The following is a 10,866-nucleotide window of genomic DNA, read 5'->3' as shown; positions in this document are numbered from 1 at the left end:
TCTCATCCTTTTGAACCATAATTCAGGTAAGTATGAAAACAAAATGCAAGTTATAATAAGATCAAACTGACTAATTATGAGGCCAACAAATGATTTGTGCAATCAAATTATTAGTCAATATTTTATTCTCCCATCTTCTGTTTTCAATTATAATAAAATGTGATTAATTAGCACTGTCACATAGTATATTTAGCCTATATCTGTATATGCAAATATTAAAGTTTAACATTTCATTGAAGATTATAATCTCACTTTGAGGATCAATAATAACTAAATTATTTAAAACTTGTTTAATTTTAAAAATACAACTGCCCATCATCACACCAATAGATGTATAAAATACGCTCCTGTGTAACTTAAACATTAAAATTGCTTAAAACGCTGACGAGATTTCCAACGTTGTTTGTAAATTAGGCCTAAATGAATTGGCTTTGTTTTACTGCAGCAAAAAATTGTCGTCTGCAAAGTTCTGCTGCTCTTCATCTCTAACTGAAATCTTACCGCCATTTTATGGGTTTGGCAAATTGTTTTCAATCAGGCCTAAACTGATCAACGTGTTTTCACTTTGCTGCAAAAAAAAATGTCGTCTGCAGAGTTACACTTACACGGCAACCCCCTTGACAACCATGCAACATTGATGCGATTTGCTGCCAAGCTTTCAAGGCAACATTCCAAACTTATTTTATTACAAGTTACAGCTTTCGCAGTAAGGAAGAATATTTTTAAAATACGTAATACCTTTTTTTTTATCACTGGTGTGATCATTCTCAAGTACACAACTTTTAACATTCCAAAATATTTAATACCATGCGATGTGTTATTGGCCAATCACAGCAAAGAATTAATACTAGAGGTGAAAACACACTTATTCATTTAAGCCTAATTACAAATAATTTGCTCAAACTGGTAAAATTAATGTACATATACCTTGTAGCATAAGATTTCATTTACGCACAGATTACGAGTTGTAGGGTCTTTTTGCAGAAAAGGGCAGTGAGAGTATTAAAAAGAAACTGTAAAAATATTAGAGAAACAGTGTAATTCATGGAGGGTGCCTGTGGATGCCAACGCCAGTATTATATACGCAAATTTTATGTTGAAATTAGACAGATGCATTCTTTATACTTAACACGTGAAGGTAAAATTATTTTGATTTTTTTTTACGATATTCGATGATAAATTTGTTGAATTAGCATGGCCGAATTCCCTGTTAAATTAATTATATTTTACATAAATATTATAATCATTTATAAAATAGGCCAACGCCTATCATTTTATCAGTAGAGGCATGTACAGACGAATAGGCCTACGAATTGAAATTACATACACCGACACTGAAACATTGTTTAATTAAAATAACACAGTTAAATCTTATTGACTTATTATTGATTTTTAAAATGAGATCAAAATCTTAAATGAAATATTAAACTTTTAAGATTTACATGCAAGCCGGGAATGTAGGCTAAATATACTATGTGATAGTGGTAATTAGTCGGATTTTAGTAAAACCGAAAACAGATGATAGGAGTAGAATAAAATAATTATTGACTAGTGATTTCGGGTAATAGAACATTTGTTGCCCTCATAACTAATCAGTAACTGTTTACTGTTATATGTGATTCAATTAAAAGTAAGGCGAAGTGAACATATGAAAGTAAAAGTTAGCGATTTTGGTAATTAATAGGCCAGGAATACAGAAAAGGCATCAAAATTGCTGTTAACTATTGAATGATAGCTTGTATGTGTTAAATCCCAAAATAAAATTTAACTCCTTATGCTAGTGCATATAGCTAAGGTAATTAATAAAATAAAATTGAAATGATTTTGAATGCCAGTCTGATAGTTCTTTGCTTTAAACTGTAATATTAATATTTAAATTATACAACGAATAAACAATAGTTATGAAAATAAACAGAGTTAATGGTTTTGTATTTTTCATAACACTTGTATTTTAATTCTGGCTTGGGATATTAAGCAATATCATCAATTTAGCAAAGGTTTTAATGCTCAATTTACAGACTGTGAGTCGGTAATATTTAAATTTAACAATTAACTGAAGCACTATTTTTTTACATATTTCTATTAACTTATTACTAAAAATAAAGTTTCTCTACCACTGATTTTTAATATATTTACATGTGTATACCAGTATGGTGACAACACTGTGCCTGAGTTAGGCGAACCCCCCCTCTCTCTGAAGCAGCCAGTCAGCAGCGCCCCCTATGAGAAAGAATAACAGGCACGAGAAGTGCAGATGACAAAAGATTTGATACACATAATTAATGATCATTGTGTACTGAAATGTTTATAATAAAATGTAATACAAGCAAAAGTTGACAAAATTTTATTTACAATTTTCTTGACCTAAAGTATCAAGAACCTGTAAAGACAACTAAATGCTGACACAAAAAGCTCATGTCAGCGTATCTTCACTACGAATGTACTCTCCTATATCAGACTGATGAAAAGCAACAATTGTCATAGGGTCTGCAGATCTACAGTCTTGGGTTGATTTAGCAGCTACTCCAAATCCCTGTAACGACAAGACCAACTTTATTAACACAAGTTTAGCTTTCGTATTTTACATAAAATGAAATTTCATTTTTATCTAAATATAAAACTTTAATTCCCAAATGGAAATGTTCTATATAAAATAAGCTGTGTTCTAATATTACTTAAAAAAATCTCTCACAAAGCTCCAAAATTTGTTTTTAGTAATCTTTAACTACCAGAAATGTAAATATTTAACTCCATCTGAGACAGAATACATAACTAGCAGTGTAAGGTTTCAAATAATTCAAGAACTTCTCTGTTTCAGAATATTTGCACAAAGCTACACAAGGGCTATCTATGCATAGCTGTCCCTAATTTTGAACTGATAGACCAGAGAGGGAAAGGGGAAAAAAACACACAGATACATTGTTAATAAAATTTAGAAACACTTTACTTTGACACAACATTTTGGGCCTAAACCCTTCTCCAGATGATGTCTGTTGTTGGAATTTTTGTTGTATTACCCATTACTGTCTTCATTTATGTATCACAGCATTGTATGTGTCAACTGTGGGAAATAACAACAGCATTTTGCAACTTATAATTAACCCTCCAATTTGGCCAGTAATGTTTAATTTCAAAGTTCAGGGCAAGGATGCCTCTGACATAACATAGGAATGATAACTGAAATAGTTATGAATTTCATACTTCCATAACAGTTTAGAATAAGTCTTTGAAAAGTTTTCTAAATGCTTATGCAGGTGTTCTGCATGTGATAAGACTTTCTGGTTAACTGAATGCTGAAAGGTCATAAACTGGTTGTACTGTCTGGCTCACAGGGGATGGGAGGGAAAGTCTATCTCAAGGGGTGGCTAAGATACTTGTATGCACTAATATGAGTTAGGTGTTTTTCTCCCCTGTAAATGTTGTTTGGAATAGTTTGTGATGTATTTAGCATTGGGTTCTGATATACTACACTTTACCATTTTGTCTCCTTTCAAAGAAAGACTACTGTTAACTCCAGCAAACAGTTACAATCACAATATATATATATAGGATTCCATTTTTTCACATTGGTTTGTTTCTTTTCTTTGCTATCTGCCAATACTTTTTAAACCCATCCGCCAGTCATCAGCATACATAAAAATGTAACCAGGTTAAAGCTGAAGAAAACATTTCCCTTTAAATTAACTAATAGTTGGTAAACTCTGCCAACTGTCCAAACAATAACCAGGGAAGACAATGTTGAAAAAACACGTGTTAACTGGTCAAAAAAGAAATATTCAGTCAGCAGTTTTTCTTTATTTTGTATGTGTTACAAACATTATATGTAAAACCCCGATTCTACTTTGTATGATATAATATAATGTACACATGCTTACTGACAGAACCTATTTAATAAAATTTTGTTCTCAATACTTTTTTAGCTTTAACTTTGGATGTGACTAGTGTCTCATTCAGTAAACATATAAATTTTTAAAGCTAATAACCATTTTCTTGTAAATGTTCTGGTGTTCCTAAAAAATCATACCTGCATGTTGGATATAAACATAATCTGTTTTATAGAAATTAAGGCTAATTCTAGTAATTCAGATGTTAAAAAAATATGTATATATCTTACTTACCAGGGGAAGGTCATTCATGGAATAGACTACAACCCCCTGATATTGAGGGGTACTTTCCGTTATCCTACCCAAGCCAGACTTCATCACATGATTTCCATACAGAAACTGCTGTTCAGCATTTGGCTTTAGCCAAATCTTGTACTATTAAGTCAGTAAAAAGGCTAAATTAATAATTATATACTAAAATTCTTCTTTGACACAGAGTAACTACATTTAAGATAAAAGTTTACATTCTATGTACAATATAAATATTTTAAATATACAGAGAGTTAAGTATATTATTATAGTATAACAATTTTGGTGCCTCACCACATCATTACCTTCCATGTTTCTCTTTCAGTCATGCTTTATCTTGATTGTACATTTTGATAATAGCTCTACAGTGTAGCTTCCATTATGAAAAGCTCCATCATAGAGCTGTCACTTCCAAAGCACATAACACTTTCCATGAAGGATTCCATAATCCATCTAGTGTATTAGAATGACAGTTTTGCAGTGCCCGTTTCAACAGTCTGATTGCACAGAAATCCATAGATGACTTGATTGTTTTGTCTTTGTAGGGAATAGCACAAATACCTGTTTTACTTGCCAGTTGCATCAGTTTGTTTCTTTGTAATTAAGCACAAAGCTACACAATGGGTATCTGTACTCTGCCCACCACGGGTATCGAAACCTGGATTCTAGCCCTGTAAGTCCACAGACATACCGCTGTGCCACTGGGGGCGGTTGCATCAGATATGGATAGTTGAATGAGAAGGATGACTGGAAGTCCTATCTTAGTGAATCCATACTATGTTGGCCTCATTTCCATACAAAGCCAGTATTTCTGTGTGGTGCAAAGGGTCCAAAACATTGATCTCATAGTGAACAGAGTTCACCTTGACCTTACTATTCAAAGTATTTAGAAATTATTGTGGGTAACTCAGAAAATGTTTGGAATATTTTTCACTCATTGACAATTCAAAATGGTAAGACCCATTAGTTATCAAGATACACATACATTTTGTCAACTGTCACTATGTGCTGCCAGTTTATCCTCAGCTAGGTTCCATTCATACAGTTTTCTGTAGTTGGCCATTCCTTCCTGAACATGTCACAAAAACAACCTTTGTCACTTTTCCAGAGGGAGATGCTTCACTGTTATGTTGTGTACCATTACCTAAGACAAGTGGATGGCTTTTGGTACTGATGCAAATTTGTGAATTTTCAACTGTTACAAGAGACTTCACTTTGCTTTCTAAGGCTGGGGTGCGACTTGTTGCAGGTTTCTTTCTGGATGGTCCTGATTGCTCAAGTTGATCCATATTCCTTTGTTTTCCAATACTATTAAGTACAGGGAATACTTGTGTCTTTTAAAAACTAAACTCCTGATCTGAGTATACGACTTTTTTGCATTAGAAAAGGTTGCTACATATCCTTTAAAAAAAAAAGGTAAATTATCTGTGGCACCACACTATCTAAGAAATACCAAACAATGTCAAAATGTAGTTCTCATACATGCTGTTCCATTGCATATTTAAATTTTTTTAATATAGCATTCCCAACCCTCTGTACATATTAAAGCTTAAATATATATATATAGCTTTAGTTTCAACATATTGATGTAAATCACTTGTTTAATTAATAGTTCACTTCCAACTACAGATCTTCAATTCTGGAAAACATGTTTTATTCATATTGTATTAAAAAAATGGTTGAATTTGTTTTTCTTGACAAAAACAACATTCTTTATATGTAAGTAAGAGTGCATTCTTGTCAATAAAGAAAGAAACATAATAGCAACCAATTCCAACAAAATTTCAAAGCAGTCTCTGGCAAAAGTAGACCTGTACAGAAAGATCTTGAATGAATCCAAGATACATATATATCAACACAAACTTTAAGCTTGTCACATCAGTTATTCCAGTCTTTACATTAACCTTTGACATCAGCACCTTACAATTTCATAAATCTTGAAATTCCGAACAATTAAATGATACAAAATTCAGTTTTTCAATTTCGTTTATTTAAAAGCTATTCATACATGTTCAATGAGAATGGCTGATTTTCTCTAAACAAAGATCTTTACAAGAAGATCAGAAAATATAAAATTAAGTTCAACTTCAAGGAGTAATCTAGCAAAAGCTTACAGTTTACAACTTCATGGGATGTAATTTGGATATATCGAGTCAAAAGTTCTCTTTTTTTTTTTTACATAATTAGTGGAGAACGTGTTTTAATGAAGCAAGTAGAACTTTCTAGGAGACACACTTTTAATCCTGGAACTCTACAGTCTGATATATTTGCAGGATCTCAGACCCACACCTTTGTTTTTATCTGAAGTATCAGTTTGATACATAACTTTGGTATACTTTATAGTACATTAATATCTGTATCTAGACATTGATTTTACAATGTTACAAAATAAACAGTTTTCACAAACAAATAATAATTAAAAATTTTTAAATTAGTACTAGGTTATTACTAATTAAAAGATGTTTCAACTTACCTTCGCATATGGAGCCAGGTAATCAAGAGCTGTAATGTGAAGTCTAAATTTTTTCGTTTTAGTAAATTTACCAAAACAGGTTCCAAAGCTTACAATATTTTCTCTTGCAACATTACACGCCAGTTTCATGATTGTCTCGCTATCAATAATAATAAAAATAAATAAATAAACTTTCAGTTGCAGTTATAGTAATTTGTACTTTTTTTTCTAAATATTAAAACTCTGGTTGAAACAGAAAAGTATAAAATAACTTTAGTATTAATTTCATTTAAAAACCCAAATGTTCTTACCCTTGTTACAACAATCACCTTAAAATGTTCAAAAAATTAACAAGTTTCATAGCATCAAAAATGTGATGCTCGTCCTTCAACTAAGACTAGTCTTGACTGTACAAATGTAATTATTATTAAGAAATTCTCTCTTTTAGTCTTTCTTCCTCTCTTCTCTGCCTATGTTCTTCTCTAATTTCTGTTGTTGTTTAACAAACGCTCATAGTTCACTATATTTTAACCCAAGATGCTCAATCCACTTATCAAAATGATTTGGTCATATTTTAAATTTTGTTTGATAACCTACCATAATAATGTTACAAAAAAGTTTGCAAGTAGTTACTTCATTTAATTTTTAATACCCATGTTCAAATAGAATAATCTTACCTAACGTAATATATTCTGTCTCTGTGAAGTCGGAAACAATACGCTCCATCAGGCCTGTCAATCAAGAGCTTTATATTTTCACCAATACTGTAAATAAGTATGTAATAAGACATTACTAGCATGTCACAAATGTAAACAATCACTAAAACAAACAACAGGAAAAGTCAAGTACTTAAAGTATGTTAGTTTATGAAATTCATAAGTTGTTTTTTTTTCCTCTACTAGTGTTGTACACACTTTATCTTTCTTTTACAACATAATACATAAACAAAAGGCTTATCTTGGAATTGGCTGTATAAGAGCCTGCATTTGTACCACTGATATATTGACTGGCCTTCTGTAACTTTTCTTGTCTTTATGTTCATAGTTCTTACAAATCTGCATAGTTTGCTATAGAACAATGATGAACAATAAACTTTACATTCAGTTTCATCAAATCACCTGGTGGTGTTAAACCTTACATATGTATTGATGGATGCTTATGCTGCTCTTAAAAAACAAATGAAATATTAAGGATGTAAAAATTTTTTTTTTTTCTGGACACATAAGTCATATTTTGTTTCCATAAATTCAATGCACCAATTAAGACACTACAATTTTAGGTGACAGTAAAAACCTATAAGACAATAACAAAATTTGTTAAGAAGTTCCACTATTTGTATTTACTTCTCACAATTAGACCCAGGTGATTATTGGAATTATCTAATCAATCTTCAGACTATTTACTATTGTAATGCTAGAAGTATAAAAAATAGAACAGATGACTTTAGAGCACTGGTAGCAATGGTGGATTTTGATATAATGGGAATAACTAAAACATGGTTAAACAAAGATGATTTTGTTGACAGAAAATTCTTTAAAATACAGGATATTTAATAGGGATAGAGTACTAAGGAGAGGGGGGAGGAGTGGCTTTATATGTAAAATGTGAGTTACATCCTGTTGAAGTTGAAGATATCAAAGATAATAGCAAGGAAATTGAACCCATTTGTGTTTTTATTAGTGGATATAAAGGGAAAAAGGTTTTAATGGAAATTTGTTACAGATGGCCAGACTGATGAAATTAGAGTTTTTGTTTGTTTGTTTTAAATTTGACGCAAAACTACACGAGGGCTATCTGTGCTAGCCACCCCTAATTTAGCAGTGTAAAACTAGAAGGAAGCTAGTCATCACCACCCACCAACAACTCTTGGGATACTTTTTACCAACAAATAGTGGGATTGACCGTCACATTATAATGCCCCCATGGCTGAAAAAGGACGAGCATGTTTGGTGCGATGGGGATTCAAACCCACGACCCACAGATTACGAATCGAGCACCCTAACCACCTGGCCATGCTGGGCCTGTGAAATTAGAGAGAAACTTTACAATGAGATTAAGATTTCAGCTGTTAATAAAGTCATAATTCTGGGTGATTTTAATTTCAGGCACATAGATTAGGAAATATTAAGAGTCAAACCATGAGGGAGAAAGGTTTTAAGTTAATTGTTAACTTCAAACATAGAAATGATAGAGAGGGTGGAAATTGGGGAACATCTGGGTGCAAGTGATCATTGCTCTATTAGGTTCGATGTATTACTGCATATGGAGATAAGGAATAATGATATTTTGGTTACAAATTTGAAAAAACCAAATTTTGAAGGGATGTGATAAGAATTACCTGTTGTGAATTGGGCAGCTGAGTTATTTGGAGACACTGATCAGATGTTGTGGAGGTTATAGATCATGAATTTTTCATCATAATTGAGATTTCTTTTCAAGGATATTTGTGTTTTTTATTTTAAACATTTTATCGTGATCACTTAAACCTTTTTCATTTTATGTAGTGTTGTAAATTATTCCCAAGTGTGTTAAATACAAAATCCATAATCTTGAAGAGTCATCCTGATTAAGCTGCCAGATGAATCCTGAAGAGAGTTGAAAACTAAATTCTTTGAAACTGAATAACATAACATAATGTTTAGGAACAACGTGGAACCTATTGGTTCATCTCGGCTGTTCCATCCTTTAACTAACTAAAAGTATTATATTAAAAAAATCTTAGCCAGCCCTTATTATTCATATACTTATCAAGCTTTCTATTAAACTTACTTAAATTTACTGGACTCTATTGATAACTTAAATGCCTAAATCTTTGGATTGTTTCAATCTTTGCAATAACCTCCTTGTAATATTGTAAGCTCCGCTAACAGTTTTTTTTATATGACTGTGCCTTCCATATTTCATTATGATAATTAAACTAATAACTTACTGGTCTTTAGTATGTGTACAGACAAATATAACACGTGGTTTTCTGGTTTAATCAAGCCCAAGTTTTTACATTAAATGCTGTTTAAATTACAGTAAGCCTATTAGTCTAATGCTTCAATGAACCAAACTTGGAGTCATAACCAATGTATAGAGAAATCAATTCTAGACACAAATACTCTGAAACTTGAGTGTAGGCAAAATCCAGTTAGTTCTAAAGGTTTTATCAGACCATGAGATAGTAATGCACTCAAATGATGAAGGAGAGAAGATATGGTCTTATTTAGATATTGGATTGAAACTTTAACTTTGTATAAATTATACAATAGTAGAAAGTGAGCTGTATTTAAATTTTCAGTTAACACAGGGCTAAGAACTATGGTTAATTTACGGTCTGCTAATCTAATTTCTGATAATGAAGAATAAAGTTTGTAATTTACAAGTTAAGGTATAATCTTATGTTAGTTGTGCTGTAGGCTTAACAGTGGAAAATATTTCGAATTATGGGTTAGGCTTACACAATTCATTTACATATAGCATCTTCCGATCAAGTACCACAGACGCTGTGCTCAATATATAACATTTGTAAATATACGAAACAATGGGTGAGACTTTTGCCTTTAATCTGAGTCATCACTTTTTTACTTTCACTTCATTAGTACTGTAATTTGTAAAGTGTAATATTAATAGTAATACTATAACTTGCGTAAGATGCAACAATAATACCAACAACACACAGTAGCATTAAACTAGTTTTGAAATTACACATACTATTTGGAAAGCTTCTCAAAAAAGATGCGGGTCTCCTCTTCTGTTAGTGGTCTCATTTTTATTTAAATTTATAATAACTAATGTCAGATACTTTAAACAATACAATTCTAATTTATAGTACCAACACCAGTATTATAAGATCCACGTGCATCTAAACTATTAACTAAACATAAATACCGCCCTCTACTTCGTTCTTTTAACATGGCTTGATATTCAAATATTTATTATTGGAAATTGTGATAAAAATTAATCACTATGACAACAAATTACGATAGTTCTGAAATTTATTTTCTTTAATAGTGTGTTCATAACTGAGTTATAATTTCTGTATTTGTTCACACACAAAAAAAAAAAAACTGCTTGTACGGGTGTGTGTTGTGCAAACAACTCTTGAGGAAAGAGATATGACAAGATTTGAAAATATACCAAGTAATCATTAACAAAATTTAGAGAAAAAAAATATTTTTAAACTTCGGAGTTTAACACGGTTACTCCCAGGTGAGTAATTTTACAATATATTTAATCGTTGATGTTTATTGTGCATATTATATTCTTACTTTTGTATTCTTCTCAACAGATTGCAAT

General features: G+C 31.5%; 1 protein-coding gene across 1 annotated transcript; it reads right to left on the bottom strand.

Moving 5' to 3' along the window:
- Nucleotides 1–2,328: 2,328 nt before the first annotated feature.
- Nucleotides 2,329–10,460, bottom strand: LOC106466415 (60S ribosome subunit biogenesis protein NIP7 homolog). The gene is made up of 5 exons (XM_013926703.2): nt 10,282–10,460; nt 7,263–7,349; nt 6,607–6,745; nt 4,119–4,259; nt 2,329–2,533 (listed from the first exon to the last, which is right to left on the bottom strand). The coding sequence occupies exons 1-5, from the start codon at nt 10,335–10,337 to the stop codon at nt 2,414–2,416; spliced, it is 543 nt and encodes a 180-aa protein (XP_013782157.1). The 5' UTR covers nt 10,338–10,460; the 3' UTR covers nt 2,329–2,413.
- Between the last annotated feature and the right edge of the window lie 406 nt (nt 10,461–10,866).

The sequence above is a fragment of the Limulus polyphemus genome, unplaced genomic scaffold, assembly GCF_000517525.1.
Source record: "Limulus polyphemus unplaced genomic scaffold, Limulus_polyphemus-2.1.2 Scaffold2251, whole genome shotgun sequence".
NCBI lineage: Eukaryota > Metazoa > Arthropoda > Merostomata > Xiphosura > Limulidae > Limulus > Limulus polyphemus.
Note: the sequence above shows the minus strand (reverse complement) of the source record. Positions and strands in the feature narration are given on the sequence as shown.